The 17,780-nt window shown below is 42.0% G+C and overlaps 1 protein-coding gene across 2 annotated transcripts in view; it reads left to right on the top strand.

Annotated features, from left to right (window-relative positions):
* Positions 1 to 12,235, top strand: part of LOC115820309 (BICD cargo adaptor 2) — a 55,154-nt gene extending 42,919 nt beyond the window's left edge. The window contains exons 9-10 of one of the 2 annotated variants that reach the window (XM_030783835.1): positions 5,815 to 6,052; positions 9,668 to 12,235. In XM_030783835.1, the coding sequence (XP_030639695.1) occupies positions 5,815 to 6,052; positions 9,668 to 9,670 (241 nt within the window). In that variant the 3' untranslated portion in view covers positions 9,671 to 12,235. Of the gene's footprint in view, positions 1 to 5,814; positions 7,285 to 9,667 lie in introns of those variants that run through there. The other variant, XM_030783834.1, reaches the window with a different exon arrangement.
* Positions 12,236 to 17,780: the final 5,545 nt, after the last annotated feature.

A 17,780-nucleotide genomic window follows, 5' to 3' on the forward strand; every position in this document is an offset into this window, starting at 1 on the left:
TCCTTCTTTCTTTCTCTCTCTCTCTCTCTCTCCATTTTTGTTAGTGTTCATCTGTCAGTTCTCCTGATTAAAACTCACACACACGCATACACACACAAACTCAAAACACACACTGCATGGTGTGTGTATAGGGATGGGTGGGTGAGAAAGGGAGAAGGAGAGAGTGGGAGAAAGAGCTGTGTTTTTTTATTATTATTATTATTATTATTAATATTATTATTATTTGTGTCCTCCTGTTTCACCAGATGGCTTGGCTATGCCAGTCTCGCTCTCTCTCACTCTCACTCTCACTCTCACTCTCACTCTCACTCTCACTAAGACTCCTCCACTGTGTAAAGCTGATCTCCTATTCGGTCCAACATCTTGGATATTAAACCACTCGGTGACCTCCTCTAGCATTATTATATCCATATCTCACATTAATATCACTGTCTTGTGCTGCTCACAGTAATTCTATCATTCGTCAGTTTGTAATTTATATCTGCGTCCTACAGGCGGTCTGTGATTTTTAATAATTCGACCCAAACTAACCAGTTCTGTATCCCATAGGCCCCTCTGATTGTGTACTGCCATCCAGTAGTGATTTTCTGCTAGCTTCTCTCACATACACCACAGTCTTATCAGTTCCATTTAACTATTAAAGAGGTATACTAGTACCATTAAAAAAGTATATTTAAACAGTTAAAAAATATACATGCATATAGTACCGTTTTAAAGAAAAAGCATATTAGATATAATTAAGATTAAATATGCAAATAAGTGCGTTTGAAGTGGATTTTAAATTTCCAGGATGTTATTTTATTACAGTAACTCAGCTGTCACAGCCGTGTGTGTGTTTTACCCGTTCAGTGGATTCATTTTGTTTTTATTTATCATTATGGCCGTGTGTTTTAAGTCATAGGCTTTTAACTGCATTCTCACTACATGTCATACAGAGAGGTTTTCCTGACAGATTTGTACCAGTAAGTTTCCATCAGAAAAAAGAAAAAGTGTCAGTATGCATCAGGATCTCTGGGTGGATAGATTACAGTACCACTGACAACAGACTCATCTGTATGTCTGTGAATGTTTCTCTGAAACGTCCTCTGCTGTGGATGAAACAAGCTTGGGGTTTTGTTGTTGTTGTTGTTGTTGTTAAACGCTGTTATCCAGTGGAAAAAACACACACTGTGAAAAATTATTGCTGTGAATGAGAGTGAAAATGAATGAAAGAAATTCTCTTTATTGTCGTCCCAGCCATATACACAGTGGGACGAAATTGCGTGTCCTCGGGACCATGGTATGTTGGACCTGAAGTAGTGTGCTTTCTCACGCGCTGCCATGGAGCAGTTGGGGGTCAAGGGCACTTCAGCCGTGGGTGTTGAGGGAGAGGAAAGTGCTGCTCATTCACTCCCCCCGCCCACATTTTTCCTGCCGGTCAGGCGATCGAACCAGCAACCTTCCGGTCGCAATCCCGCCTCTCTAACCCTTTAGGCCACGGCTGATAAGTCCAGTGTAGGGACTCTGCCTGTGCTTGTGTAATAGATATGATTACGATTACGATTACGATTATGATTATGATTATGCTGGGCTCTACCACACAGTAGAGTGTAGAGTGTTAAACAATATCTGAAACTGTGGATAAGAATACAAATGTACGTTCAGACAGAAGGCCAAAACACCCACAGTTTTGGAAAGAGTTGTGTTTTGGTCAGTGTTGAGGAGGAGAGAGTGATGTTTTGTTAGTGTTGAGGAGGAGAGAGTGGTGTTTTGGTCAGTGTTGAGGAGGAGAGAGTGGTGTTTTGGTCAGTGTTGAGGAGGAGAGAGTGGTGTTTTGGTTAGTGTTTAGGAGGAGAGAGTGGTGTTTTGGTCAGTGTTGAGGAGGAGAGAGTGATGTTTTGGTCAGTGTTGAGGAGGAGAGTGATGTTTTGGTCAGTGTTGAGGGGAACAGTGATGTTTTGGTCAGTGTTGAGGAGGAGAGAGTGATGTTTTGGTCAGTGTTGAGGGGAACAGTGATGTTTTGGTCAGTGTTGAGGAGGAGAGAGTGATGTTTTGGTCAGTGTTGAGGGGAACAGTGATGTTTTGGTCAGTGTTGAGGAGGAGAGAGTGATGTTTTGGTCAGTGTTGAGGGGAACAGTGATGTTTTGGTCAGTGTTGAGGGGGAGAGAGTGATGTTTTGGTTAGTTCTGAGGGGAACAGTGATGTTTTGGTCAGTGTTGAGGGGAACAGTGATGTTTTGGTCAGTGTTGAGGGGAACAGTGATGTTTTGGTCAGTGTTGAGGAGGAGAGAGTGATGTTTTGGTCAGTGTTGAGGGGAACAGTGATGTTTTGGTCAGTGTTGAGGAGGAGAGAGTGATGTTTTGGTCAGTGTTGAGGGGAACAGTGATGTTTTGGTCAGTGTTGAGGGGAACAGTGATGTTTTGGTCAGTGTTGAGGAGGAGAGAGTGATGTTTTGGTCAGTGTTGAGGGGAACAGTGATGTTTTGGTCAGTGTTGAGGGGGAGAGAGTGATGTTTTGGTCAGTGTTGAGGAGGAGAGAGTGATGTTTTGGTCAGTGTTGAGGGGAACAGTGATGTTTTGGTCAGTGTTGAGGGGGAGAGAGTGGTGTTTTGGTCAGTGTTGAGGGGAACAGTGATGTTTTGGTCAGTGTTGAGGGGGAGAGAGTGATGTTTTGGTTAGTTCTGAGGGGGAGACTGAAGGCACACCCTCTCAGAGACCATAAAGGAAGAGGACCTGTCAGAGACTGTTAAGGGACAGGTGTTACTGTGGTTGTTTTAGATATGGCAGGAAAGACAGGGAGAAAGAAAGAGAGCACCAGATAGTCAGGGTACACAATATGTTCATTCATCTGAGTGTGTATGTACGAGAGAGATTGATTGGCTGATTGGTTGAGTGTCTGGTTGGTTGATTGTGTGTAGTTATTACAACATTAATTATAATAGCCCTTTCCTGTTCTGTAAGAATGTGTGCACTTGAGAAAACCAACCCTTCCTAAAAATATGACAAATATAACCACAGCTACTGGTCCACACACTCTCTCTCTCTCACACACACACACACACACACACACATACAGACACACACACATACAGCACATACACACCCTTTCACTATTTCTTTCTTTCTTTCTTTCTTTCTCTCTTTCTCTCTTTCTTTCTGTGTATGTGTGTTGTAAATTCATGGAGACATGTAACCTCTTTTGCAGGCTGTTTTGAATGCGGTGACATATTCTTGCTCGCCCTCCCCCATACACACACACACACACACACACACTTCATCTTTCTAAGAGGAGCTCTTTTGTATGTGTGCCCCACCCTGCGTCTGGGTGTCTTTTTTCCCGGGAAAAGCCAGCCCTGCCCCATGTGATTGCTGCTGTGCTCAGACTGATGGTTCCCAGGGGAAGAGACTGAGCCCAATGGAGCAGCACTGATCTCTATTGTCAGTCAGGGTGTCTGTCTCTCTATCACACACACACACGCACACACACACACACCACACATACTCACTCTCTCCTTTTTAATAGACATATATACAACATAACCTCTCCCCTGACACACACACACACACACATACTGTAACTGGCGTTTTCTCTTGCATTCTCATGATTGGTGACAACACAGGCAGGCACATGCCTGCACATGTGAATAGAGTCATTCTGCACTTTAAGTTACTCTCTCTCTCTCTCTCTCTCTCTCACACACACACACACACAGAGAACAACACACAAAGTAATTTGCACTTATACATTCATTCAAGAGTGTGTGTGTGTGCGTGTGTGGTTGGAGGGGGGTATCTAGACTCTTAACAGCTTCATTCCCAGGGTGAGAGTTCATCTCCGTGGGAAAAATCAGTAATAACACAATGAAAACCCTGACAAGCCAATTAAAATTCACCATGCACTGCCCTTTAAGACACCACCAGCCAATGAGATCCAGCTGTGAATGGGCTTCAGCTCTATACAGCCAATCGTAGGGGACTCTCACATGCTGTTAATTTACATGGTTCAGACCAAAACAACAATAAACAGCAAATCATCATTTCTGCTCTAAGAGTGCGCTCACTCCAGACATGTCACAGTATTGTATTTAAAATAATAGGCGCAGACACGCATCCAGGGATTTTTTTATCCTTTCAATCTAAAAAATAGGGGAGGGAGGGGTCTTGGCAGTTGATGTCATTTTTTTTTATTTGCTCCAGTCTTAAAAAACAGCCCTTGCGTGTTCTGCAGATTACACAAGGACAGCGGAACATTCTAATTATCAAATGGAACCATGGTGTTCTAACAGATTGATAAAAATACACTTCTAAAGGTGCCAATACAGCTGTGTTATCTCTCATCAGTACTTTACCGTAATTCTTAACAACTTTAATGGCGACCAACAGCTTTCTTCCAAAGTGCAGTTTGGTTGACAAGGTCATGGTTTATCGTATGGGAGTTGTGTAATAGTGAAACAGTGGTGGCTGTGGGCCGTGACTGGTTGTGTGTGACAGGTTGCGTGCTGAGACCTGATACATTAGACCAGTGCCCTCTCACACAGCCTCAGAGGAGCAGAGCTGAACTCACCCACAGAGGAATGAATCCCTGACCTGCCATCCTCAGAGTGAGAGAAAGAGAGAGAGAGAGAGAGAAGACATGAGGATCAGAGAGGGCGAGTAAATGAGAGAGAGAGAGAGAGAGAGAGAGAGAAGACATGAGGATCAGAGAGGGCGAGTAAATGAGAGAGAGAGAGAGCGGGCAAAGGAGACGTTGATCAAAGATTCATGAAGTGGATGAGTTTTAGGGGGGGAGTGTGTGGTTTGAAAAGAAAGCCGCTGATACATGGAGAGATGGAGAGATGAATAGAGAGAAGCAAGAGAGGGAGGGAAAAAAGTCAAAACTGGGAGAGCATTAAAGACACATGACCTGAGACAGCGCCCCTGGAGAGCGCCCCAATTTTACACACCTGCATGGCCCTGTCTGTGTGTGTATGAGAGAGAGAGAGAGAGAGAGACTGTGTGTGTGTGTGTGTGTGTGTCTGTGTGTGTATGTGTGTGTGTGTGTGTGTGTGTGTGTGTGACCTGCATGTCTGTTTCAGAGAGCTGATCTAAAACAGTATGTGGTACCAGACAGTCTGAGACAGATAAGAACAAAAAAACAGTAGAAGACAGACAGAGGAAAAGAATGAATAAAATCATTTTGGAAATGTATGAAGGAGGGAAAAGAGAAAAACCCAATGGTGAATTTTAGTTTATTAAATAGATTTAAAGAGTAACAGTGTTGAGGAAGGAGAAGAGATTAAAACAACAAGGACTCTCTCTCTCTCCACAATAACACATCAGGATAATTCTCCTCAATTCCCCTCTTCAGATTCTCAGAAAATTCTCTTGCTGTGTGATTTGGCTGGTCCCAGACATGTACTTGTCTGTGTCACCTCCTTTACATTGCTCAGTTTATGAGCAGATTAAAAATATGAACATAACATGTGTGTATGTGTGTGAGTTCATACGGATAAATGGCTAACCAGATGTGGTCTCACAATTCTGTTTGTTGTTTTGATAAGGGACTTCACTGTGTGTAAGATTCTTGGCTGAATTTGTCTGAGAAATAGACTCTACATATATACAAACCCAGTTTAATGGAATCACTGATCTGGGGTAAGTTTGATTGATTTTTTTTTTTTTTTTTGTGTCAGGCTGAATGAATGACACTGAACAAGTCTGAGTGACAAACCTGAAGAGCACAGAGAACCAGCGCCCCCTGGTGGACAGCTCCTGAAAATACAGCTAGTCTGCTAACACCAACTCTCTTCTCTCTCTCTCTCTTTCTCTCTCTGTCTGTCTGTCTGGCTGTCTGTAGGTGTGACGAGTATGTGACTCAGTTGGATGAGATGCAGAGGCAGCTGGCGGCCGCGGAGGATGAGAAGAAGACGTTGAACTCTCTCTTGCGTATGGCCATCCAGCAGAAACTCGCTCTTACACAGCGTCTCGAAGACCTCGAGTTCGACCACGAGCAGTCCCGCCGCGGCGGAGGCAACGGCCGCACCAAAGCCACCTCCACTCGCAACAAACCTGCCGCCAACTCCGCCCACACCAACGTAAGTCCCGCCCAAACGTGTGGAGGTCGCGCCGAGCCCAACGGCCTGCTGGGAACTCCCATGGTGCTCTGCAGTGAGAAATACAAGATCTACTGCGACTAAGGCTGCAGACACTGCACACACACACACACAAATACACGTGTGTGTGTTTAGCTCATGCGTGTGTGTGTCTCTAACAGTGATAATGTTCCTAGCCCCACTCACATACGCTCTTTCGCTTGCTCTCAGCTATCCTGTGCGTTGTGTGTGTGTGAGTGTATGTGTGTTTTAGGGCTGTGTCTGCTGTGTATGTTAGTGCCTAGGGGAATGCAGATCCTAGTGTGATAGTGCTAGCCAAAGGCATGACAGTAGTGTTTTGCAGTGCTGTTTCTGGGAAGGGGGCTATTGTATTTTATGGGTTGAAGGTGTTTTGCTCCACTATAATGGTGCTGTATTTAAAGACGGCAGCTTAGCGCCTCTGTATGCATGACCCCCTTGTGTGCGTCTGTGTGACCTTTAACCTTTGGCCCCAGTCGTGCGTGGCAGGCTAACGCTGAGAGCCTCACTATGTTGTGACTGATTTAGCCGTCTGCCCCCCACTCCTCTCCTTTCTCTTTCCCCTCTTCCTTCACCCCCTGTTCCCTTCCTTTTACTCTCTCTCTCTCTCCCTCTCTCCTGCCTCTTCGAATCCAACCTACACTTGGCAGGCCGTTGTCCAATCAGGTAACTCATGTTTACATTAATAAACAAACTCTTGAATATGCAAATTCCCTCCGCACAAGTGGCGGGTGGGAGCCCAGCGAACTGTGCTGGTATTTTTGATAGTTAATGAAAACGCAAAAACAAAACAACGGGTCCTGCCAATGATTTTAAAAGCTGTTCACTTGAGCAGAGGCGGGCGGGAGACGAGTTCGCTAGAAGCTGTCCAGTCGCGAGCGAATGCCAGTTAGCGTTTTTTTGTTGTTGTTTTTTTCTGGCACTCGGACGTGATTGGTTCTTGTTTTTGTTAATTCTTTAGTGGCGCTTGGCTGAAGAAACACATTTCTTTGGTGTAGGGTTTTAAGGTGTAACATTTTAGGATTTGTTTTTCGGCTAGTCAAGCTCACCCCACACAGGGCTCTACGTGCTAAAGAAGGGAGGATTTTGCAAAAGAGGGGTTAGTTTGTCGTTTTTCCTTCCTCTCTCGCTCTCCGTGGATCTGTCCATCATGGAGTGGGTGTATTAGAGCCATAGGAAAGGGTGAATTGGTCTCCTAACCCAGAGTCAAGTGCACTTCCGTCAGGGACCTCAGGTTCCCAAAAACAAATGACAAACAAAAACAAAACAAAAAAGCGACAACAACAATGGCTTTGAAATAAAACAGAAACAAAGAAACTGTGAAAATATATGATGTTAGTTTGGTCTGAGGGTGATTTTTTTTTTTCCCAAAGCAGATTTTTTTACTGATCCAAAATAAGCACAAATTCAAAAGGCACCCATATCAGAACTATGAATTAGTACAGAAACAAAGGAGAAAACTAACCACCCCCCAAAGAAAAGTGCCTGTCGCTCAGTACCTGTTAATACCTGTCTCTCTCTCTCGCTGTCCCTGTCTCACTCTCTCTGTCTCTCTGTCGTTGTAAAGCCGTGTCTTGACATGCCTGTCCTTGAGCTAACAGTCATCTCTATCTCCGCCTGTCCTTTTTTCTTCCCTCTATCCTTCCTCCCTTCTGAATCTGACTCTTAACTGATGGATCTGTGCGTGTGTGTGTTGCTATCTGATCCTGATCCTGATCCTGATCCTGTCCTCTGATGTGTCTCTCTCTCTCTGCCTGTCTCTCCTGTGCATTTCTTTGTTCTGATGTTTTCCTCTCTTCCTTTTCTCTTCTCTGTCAGCTCTTTCCCACAGATCATTAGCATTTGCTCCGTTCGCTCTCCCTTTGAACAGAGCGAGCGTAAAACCTAACCTTCCTAAGACACAACCATAACGTTTGCTCCATCACTAATGTGAGTGTGTAGCCTCTGTGCAGACGGGGCAGTGAATAGTCTGATCACAGAGGTACTGTTAAAGTTTAAACTCTCACAAACTCTCAACAAACCCAGCGTTGTCAACATTTAATATAGTGTTTAAAAAATGTTTTAAAGCTTTAAAACGACAAGCTAACACCAGACAGTTGGGGGGGGGGGGGCAAAGCTGATGCTGATTATTGTTTAATACTATCCATAAAGTCTTTAGGTTGATGGTGTTTAATACTATCCATAAAGTCTTTAGGTTGATGGTGTTTAATACTATCCATAAAGTCTTTAGGTTGATGGTGTTTAAGAGGATAAAGACTTTGTTAGCTTTATTATTCCAAAGTAGGGTTGATGTGAGACAGGTCTAAAGCGATTCAGCCATCTGGGTCTCTCTTTTTATACTCTGATAAACAAAATACTAAACGTATATATTCTTAATATGACCATATTCAGGTAAAGCTTTTCCCCGATGTCCTTCCTCTTAAAGTTGGCCAGAGGAAGCACATGCATGTGTGTATGCACACGCACGCACACACACACACACACAACTGTGTGTGCGTGTGTGTGTGTGCTTGTGGAAAAGGCCTTCCTTCTCAACCCTGCTTTGGGCCATGCTGCGTATAAGCCCTATTAAGCCTTTACAGTACTGTACTATACTGTACTGTACTAAAGCAAAGCTTTTCTCTCACATGCAGACACAGCATTGAATTGTCCACTGCTTCATTTACACACACACACACACAGACATGCGGTTTGTCTTTGAGTTGACTGGAGAGATAAGAGTGTGAGACAGAATGTGGGGGCATGTGGGAGGCAGGTGGTCTGACACACAGGGTGTTTCAGACAAACATTACTGTTCTCTCTGCTCATCAGGAGTTTCACATTACAGAGAAACTTGGGTTTGTTTGGGGTTTTTTTCTTTTCAGGCAAATAAGCTTTGTAAACTTTTGCTTTTTTTTCATTCAGTGTGTCCCAGTTTGTTTTGTTTCATTTTTGTTTTGTTTTGTTTTTTTAGCTCTTTGACTTAGATTAGTCAAAATGAAAGATGTTATGTTTTAGTGGGTGATATGATCAGACGTTAATGCATAATCTCTAGTTTGAAATCGATGTCTGTTAGCCTGAGTCATCATCCGGCCAGTCAAAACACTTTATTAGACTCCTCCCACCTTATTTACATAACCCGAAACTGTTTCCTCATTGGTTGGCATTTTTTGAGGAAAACGTATGCATGGGGAACTAATGTTTCATCGTTAACTTGCATGGAATATGGCAAGCTCCGTCCACTGAGGTCATCACCTCCAATCATTTGCGAGGTGTGGCTGGGAGGAGGGAGGTGGGTTTTGGAATCTTGTGAGCCAATGGCTTCCTGCTCTCACTGGTTGTTCTGGTTTTACTGATAAGTCTCTTGACTGCCTTCTCACAAATTACACAAACACAAACATCCACTGTGTTTGGCCTCTGGTCACTAACATGATTTCATGCTTTCTCTGACGTTGACTAACTTTTGGCTTTCCAACATGGTTTGCATTGGGTTTCATTTTGGACTCTAAATTATACTGGAGTTACAGATATATATCTTTTATTACAATAACATTAGCTCACATGCTAATTTGATCATTTCTTTGTTTCTCCATTTTGCAGTAATGAACAGCCAGTAGTTGATCCAGGAAGTTGTGATACCATCACTGCCGACACATTTGGTCTGCCAAAACAGCTAACGATTTAAATCTCCAGGAAAGCCGTGAAGACAGCAAAAAAAATTTAATAACACTAAACTAATTAAAGGACTTAACTTTTCTTATATAGGCAGAGCCAAGGTAAAGACAGGACAATGTGATCATTCAGTAAAAACTAAGATTTTTGGATGGATTTTTTTTTTTGAAAGATTAGTTCCAATATTTGACGGATGCAGGAAGCCAGTGCTCACAAGCAAGTGGTAAACTCCGCCCTTCTAGCTAATCATGGCTTATGATTGGCTAAGTCAACCATCCAATTAGAGTGGTGAATTCATTTATCTTTTGGAATTTTTTTCTCTTTTTGGGTTCGTCTGGGGCTTTTTGTTTTGTTTATTTTTTACTTTACCAGTGCACTTTTAATATAGAAGTATATTGCTTTTACTATTAATGTAGGAAAGGTTTGTAGTGCTTTGGCGTGTGAGTCAACTCAAGTATACGCGACACACATATATACATATATATCTTAATAGTAATTGACGTAATATTCATAATATTTACCCTCTGTGTACAAGCAACAGAGATCCATTCACTCACTTATCCAAGTTCACAGTGCAAACCAGCGTCCTACTGTCCTCTGTCAAGTGGATCCAAAAGCATCCATCCTTTTATTCTAACCTTCGTTTATGGTGTTGATTAACTCTTTAGTTTTCATATGTTCTGCTGCCACATTGTGAAAGAAATCCTGGGTGTTTTGATGCTGGGTTTTTTTGACTATTTATTATTCTTAGGAATAGTTCAAAGTGAACGGAGAAAAATAAACTTGACAACATTCTGGCTTAACATGGTAAAGTATGCCAGGGGAAAAAACAAAACCAATGGAATTGGAACAAAACAAACAGCAAAAACAAAACAAAAAAAAAAGAAAAAAATAGGTAGGTTTGTTTTTTTCCTGGTTCCTTTACTCAAGCTTTCCTCCATGGATCACTGACTTTCGGAATTCTCTGCAAGTGTAACCGAATTAATTCCAAATTGGAATGGTCTCATTCTCTCTTTATTTCCGTGCCAAATCTTGGTACATTATTTAGATTAGATTTTTTTAAAATGAGAAGAAAAGAAAGGAGGACAGAGAGACATGGTAGGGGGTGTGATTTACAGGGCCCCGCCCACCACATACCGACCACTCACTTGCTTTGTTTGATTTCTGTTCTTGGTTTTGACCAGTAGTGCCTTCCATTATTTCAAGAGAGAATATTCTAGTTTAGCGTTTATTCATTCTGTTTTGTTTTGGTTTTTTTTCATTCTGTTTTTACTGTTTGAGAAGACGACTCGCAAAGGAATCTTAGCACAGACGAACGTGAGACACAGCAATAAGCGAGAAGACACTCCCTCTTTCTGTTTTTTTTTTTTTTTTTCTTTAAACAAGAGCTTGTGCCATTAACTCTTTCAGTAAGCTGAATTACACATATGTTGCACTGAATTCTCAACGTCAGTGATCCTAGATGCTAATTCAGGGGTTCTAGCTAAAATATGTTTTTTGTTTTGTTTTTTTTTTTAATCAAGTGGTGGGAACCAGTGTGAATCCTTAACCTCAGTAGAGACAGAAGCGTGTGAGACAGAACAGTGTACCTGTCTGTGGTGAGCTGTCGCAGTCTCAGGCGTTCATTAGAGCTTTGTATGGTCAAAAGTAACGTGGTATCAGTAGTGTTGTTGACAAATGTGCGAAAGAGCTTGTCCTCTTTTTGTCCACTTCAAATCTTGTTTTGCTTTTTTTAATCCTTGAATCTTTTTTTACATCATCTTTTAAAACATCGCTGTGATTTCAGGAAACAGAAAACACGTTTTTTTTGTTTTGTTTTGTTTTTTGCATCAACAAACCTGAACTGTGCCATTGAAGTCACGGCTCGTTTGTTGAGGCTTTAAAATGATTCAGTGAAGTTGGATGAACTTTTAAAGAAAAAGAAAGGAACGAAAAGAGAGAACAGAAATTAAGTGCAATTCTAAATGCTGATTTACAGTGAATATTGAGAAAAAAAAAGAAGTTTTCTGTTTGCTGGAAGAGATAGCATTGTGGTATTCAATTAGCTGCGAAAAAAACCTTTATATTGTCATATTGCGTTTCAGTATTGAATCTGAAAGGAGTGTTTGATACCTTTGTATGAGTAATGACTTTCATCATTATGTTGGTATTTATTTTAAATGTCCTGCAGTACTGTATTCTTATCAATAACGTGCATTATGATTAATGACAAAAAAAAGAAAAAGAAAAAAAAGTTTTAAGGTCATATGCATGTGCTTCGGTCTTGGGACTTTTACACAGAACTGAAAACAAACCTAGAACTTTAAAAGAGGTTAAAAAAAAAAAAGATTAAAAAAAAGATGAAAAAAAATAAGGAAGAGAGAGAAATGAGATTAGCTATTAATGAATTTGTTACTGCTGAACTAACCCAGTAAAGTGTTGTTTTGTTTTCTGTAGAGTGTTACTCGGTCTGTGTAAAGGTAGCCATGCAAGTTCAAATCAATAAATGGGAGATAAAAGACAACTGGTTTCCTGTTTCTTGTTTTTTTTCCTCCTGAATTCTGCAGTTCCTTGTGTTCATGATTTCCTGTCTTGACCACACGCCCACTTATGTGATTTGTGGATCCAGATGTCAGTAACACAACTTTTCCAGCCCCCAGCCAAAGAGGAGGGGGATTTCCCAGCTGTTTATAATGGTCTCATTATTTTACAGTAAAAGTCTCTCTCTCTCTCTCTCTCTCTTTTCTCTTCCCCTCTATCCCTATCTTTCTATCTATGTGACTTATTTATTTATCAAATATACACACCCCTGCTAATTTCAGAGAACTGTTTATTTCCTGTAGTCCCAGCCTTTTCCTGATTCATCTCAGGAGAGTGAGTGAGTGTTTGTGTGTGTGTGTGTGTGTGTGTGTGAGAGAGAGAGAAAGAGAGAGTGACCCAGATTTCCACTGACCTTTGGAATCCTATTCTCAAGTTGTTTTCATAGACATTGTAAAGAGAAAACACTTATGATGGCTGAGGAGTAGTGATGTGCATTGTGAGGTTTTTGTGAAATCATGTTTCTCATGTGTGTCATGCTTTGATGCCTCTTTCCCCTGCGGGTTTGAAGAGTGGTCGGTTTAAAACTGCAGCCCGGGCAAGGGTCGTCCTACAGAATGACCTCTGTTCTCTGTCAGAGAGACCACTCCTCCATTCACTGCCTCTTTCACTCTCTTTACAAAGAATATTACAGTCCCAGGTCATAAAGACCCAGTCAGTCCTACACTGTGTGTGTGTGTGTGCGGATTGTGTGAGTTACAGAATGTCACTTTTTTTCTACACATTCTCTCAGAGTTCAGACCCAGATTGCCATGACTAATGAACTGGCCTAGTTTCACTGGTAGAACTGAGAAATAATTCTGCTGGTGAAACTGGGCCCTCTGAGGGTCATCATTGTCTACTGATCCATAATAGTCCAGTTCCAGGTTGTGGTCTGGGGAATTTTCACTTATCTTGAAAGCCAAACTGGAAGTAGCTTTCCATGGTGAAACAATGCAGGGCAGTGGAAAGAGAATTGGAGAGTGTGTGTGTGTGTGTGTGTGTGTGTGTGTGTGTGTGTGTGTGTGTGTGTGTTTGTGCGTGTTTGTGCGTGTTTGTGCATGTGTGTATGTGACCCTGCCATTCCTGGGTCTTGTCCAGATGAAAGGAATGTCGACCTCCTTGGCCTAATGACTGGGGCTGTAGACATGCAGAGCTAGCATAGTGGACCTAACCAGTATCTCAGAGTGCCTTCATTGTGTGTTCATGACATCATTACTCAGAACACAAAGAGCCGTTATAACCAGGCTCGTCTTCCCTCCTTCACATCCCAGATCAGTGCAGCCCCAGCAGGGTCACTGCTGGCCTTTATGTCTGAAGCATGGCCTGCCTATTCATTTTGCTGTAGTTCCATCTATGAACACAGGGTGTCACTGTTGTAGGACTTTAGAGGTGTTCGGGTTGATTGCCTTATATAGAGATGGCGATCTTATTGACATCTTGCTGACTAGTTTTTATTGTTTTTGTTTAGTATTTTAAGTTGCTTGTGTATGTGCATGCGGTGTGTGTGTGTGTGTGTGTGTAAAACACAAAGACTTCTCTCTTCCAGGCTGTTGTGTCATAAGACACTCAGGAAACATGAGGATCGTGCAGTACTGAAAACATCAGGTGCCTCAGAGAAAAGCCCTTAATCACTATCACCAATACACACACACACACACACACACACGCATGCATGCATACAGAGGATCAGAAAACACACTGTAGAATGCATACTCATAATACACAACATTTCAACTCACTATAAACTAACAAAACACAACCAAAAAAATCACACACACACACATACACACACAGCTAACACATATCATAATGTAACAAACCCTATCCTATTTAAGATCCAGATCACCAAAGACTCACAATGCCAGACATATCTGCCACACTCTGATAACTAATACGACACACACTCTTGCATGCACCACACACCTGCTGGGGATTAAAGAACACAAAACAACAACAGTAACAACAACAAAAACACCAATGTTACTTAAAAACTGAAACTTGTCCTTCATTAATACAATTATGAGTTCTGTATTTATTTTCGTTAGAGGGAAAATTAATAATATAGTAAGTTGTTATCTGTTATTTTACTCCTAAAACACACCCAGACTACCTTCCTCAGTATAAACACAATGATAATCTGTCTGTAAGTAATTAGCTCTTGCCTTTTATCTCTCCCTCACACATGCTTTCTTTTTCTCACTTCTCTTCTGTCTGACCCCAAATGGACACCTCTCCTCTTCACAGTGAAACACAGACACACCCAAAAATAGACTCTGGTTCAGTGCTTTCAGTTAGAATATCATAGAGCTGTATTTGTGTGTGTGTGTGTGTGTGTGTTTCTATGACAAAGTGAAAAATGTGTGTTTCGGCAGGGGATCGGAAGACTTTTGTCTGATGGAGTGAAGACCCCATTCATCAGAGCCCAGTGCTCCAAAGCCTTTAGAAACAGAGGCTTAGAGGACTGTCTGTATACGAACAAACCACAGTTCTCCCTCTCAGGCCCAGATGATGAACAACTCTCCACATTTATTCTTACATATTGTCAGAAGACATTTCAGATTTTTGTTTTGAAATCTTAGGTAATTATACACATGCTTGTCTATTATGTCTTCGTTTTAACAAATCACTTGACTACAGAGACACACACTCTCTCTCTCACACACATTGCACAGTGACACACACAGAAACACACACACACACTCTCAGATTACAGAAGTACACAGAAGTACACTCTCAAATTACACGACTACACACATACATATACACAATCACATCACACAGCTACATAGACACACACATTCACATCACACAGCTACACAAACACACACACTCACATCACACAGATGCACAGACACAGTCTCAAATCTGGGCGGTGTTGGACTGAGGGGTTAAGCGGTGTTTCTGAACCATGGACTTGGATAACACAGTCGTGGGTCGTCTGTTTAAAGCATCTCTGAATCAGACTGCTGATCTAGGATCAGTTTTGCATACATGAGCATGGACGGTTTTACTCATATTATGTTTGTTTTTCTCCTATTACTTCATGCCTTTGAGTTTGAATGTCAGCTGAAATCTCTGAAGACTTCACGAATCCAGATAAAAAAAAAAAACAGATAAAATCAGATAAAAAAAAAAACACACTTTCATTAGCAAGACTACACGAGTCCACCAACAAATACAGTCTTTCACCAGCAGGTTTTCACACGGCCTTAAAAACATAAACGCCACTGATTTAAAACATTAAGTTGCTGGTTTTAGAGATTATGTCGTTTATTTAAAAAACCCGACACACTTTACAGTTTGGAATGAATGTTACAGATGAATTTAACCTGAAGGGAAAGAAACCTTTATCGACCATATTAAGAGGGTGCCAAAGAAATTTCCAGACGTTTTGATGGCTTTTTGTTTTGTCTTATGTAGCGTTTTAACATGTACATTGCCGTGTTTGTTTTGACAGATGTCTGGCGCATGGCGCGGCATGTCGTTAGCCTTGTGCCTCTGTTTGTGGGACCCGAGTAGCGACATGCGTGAGGCGTGTGATTACCCACCGGTTTATTGAGGTGTAATGGTGCGTAACAAAGTTGACTTAGCGGAGACCCCCGGTCTAACTTTCCCTCTATCCCCTCCCCCACCTTTTGGACTGCGATTACAAGGCTTAGATGTGGGTGGATAGATGAATGGTTATACACAAAACAAAAGTTCAGTGAAAGGTTGAAGTCTTCAAAACGAGCCAGGCAATTTAATGATACCACAGTTCCGCGCGTCTCCACAGAGATATGCCACAATCTATCTCCATCCTCGTGTCGCTCTGCTTGTCTCCGCTGCTGAACGCGTGCGACTATCATGACAAATAACTCGACACGGTGATAATACTCCAACAAATTACAGTTATATTTCAAGCTGTTAATGAACTGTCCTTAATTATTATACTGTCGTTCAAGTGTTGGATTTTTACAACGGCTTATAATTGTCTTATTCTCGCGAGATGGGAGTAATTAAGATGTTTGATATAGTTTCTTTTTATGTAGATACAAATCAAAACCTTGTACTGCAGGTATTACGCACAGCTGTTCTACGGTAACACCACTTAATGTGGCTCAGTAGACTGTGGATCCAAATAAGCACAAGCATGGGACTATGCGCCACATCTCTGAGTGTGGTGAGTGCAAGGGAGGATGGGAAAGAGGTGAGAGAGAGAGCGAGCGAGAGAGAGAGAGAGAGAGCGAAAAAAACAGTAGTACTCTACAGGAAACCGGACGGAGCCGGGGAGAGGAGTGAATGGATCGATGCACAAATGAGAGAAAGACAGACCTCGACGTCTTCGTCCCTTCTTCCATGACATAAAGAAAAAAAGCAACGATCATTTTAATTAAGAAGCGATATAGCTCATGTACCCTGGAGTCGGGAATGTTTTGACCTAGAAAGTAGTGGAAAAGTTTGGGAACAGGACTGCCTCCTCTTCCGTTTGAGTTACCCCGAGTGAAAGCGTTCTCTATCAAGTTCCCCTCCGCTAAACTTGCGCCGGACGATTTTTGCGAAAGCAAGACAACTGACCTCGCGATGCAGGGAATTTCAACAACTGGTGAGTTTCGCATATGCATTTAGATAAAACTAATGGAAACACGATGTGCTTGTGTGTACGGACGATCTTGCTTCTCTCTCTGATAAAGCTTGAATACATTAGTTTATCAGCTGCTGAATTGTAGCCTACGGACTTGGGTTAGTTATTTAATTCATATGAAGTCCGCCGTAACTAATGTCACCAAGTTCACAAGTTTCAGCGTTGACTTGAGGCTTCTTTCGCTGCGGTTAACTGTGCCACTGTCCTCTTTAGGTGAATGGTGTCAGCAGTGGAGGGCTCAGATTCATGTGTTGATAATGAATGCATTGTTTTTGTTCGTCTGTTACATGAATATTGACGGAATCAGCGTTTGACCGTCTCGCGCTTTGTTGCAGTCAGAATGGCTCGGTTACTCATGGGAAGAGTAACTTAATCTGAGAAAAGACCTCTTGTCTTCTGAGGTCACGATGAGCCAATGAACAAGGAACGATTTCCAGACAAAGAATCCAATATGTGCTCGAAATTCATAATTACAACGCTACAATTATGATCGATTTTCACCTAAATTATTTATTTAGATCCCAAGTGAATGTCTAAACGTCACTCGTTATTGCAGCGGGTCTTTTTGCTGACGTCCGGGGACGAAAACGCAGTATGCTTACGGTTTGTGACGCGCTGTGGTGTGCGCTGAGGCAGCGGATAGCCAGCAGCTGAAGTGAATGCTATCTTTGTTGCCCCCCTTCCCCTCCCCCCTGACTTAATCTCATCTGATGGGGCTGACTTTTCATATAAGTGTGACCCAAATGAAGTCATGAACATGACGCACGTGTAGATGACGCTGCTTGTGGTAGTCGTAAAACTCATGACGCAATGTTGATGAATTTTTTTTTCCTTTGAGTTATTGATATCTTGAGAGAAATT

Source organism: Chanos chanos, chromosome 9 (assembly GCF_902362185.1).
Source record: "Chanos chanos chromosome 9, fChaCha1.1, whole genome shotgun sequence".
NCBI lineage: Eukaryota > Metazoa > Chordata > Actinopteri > Gonorynchiformes > Chanidae > Chanos > Chanos chanos.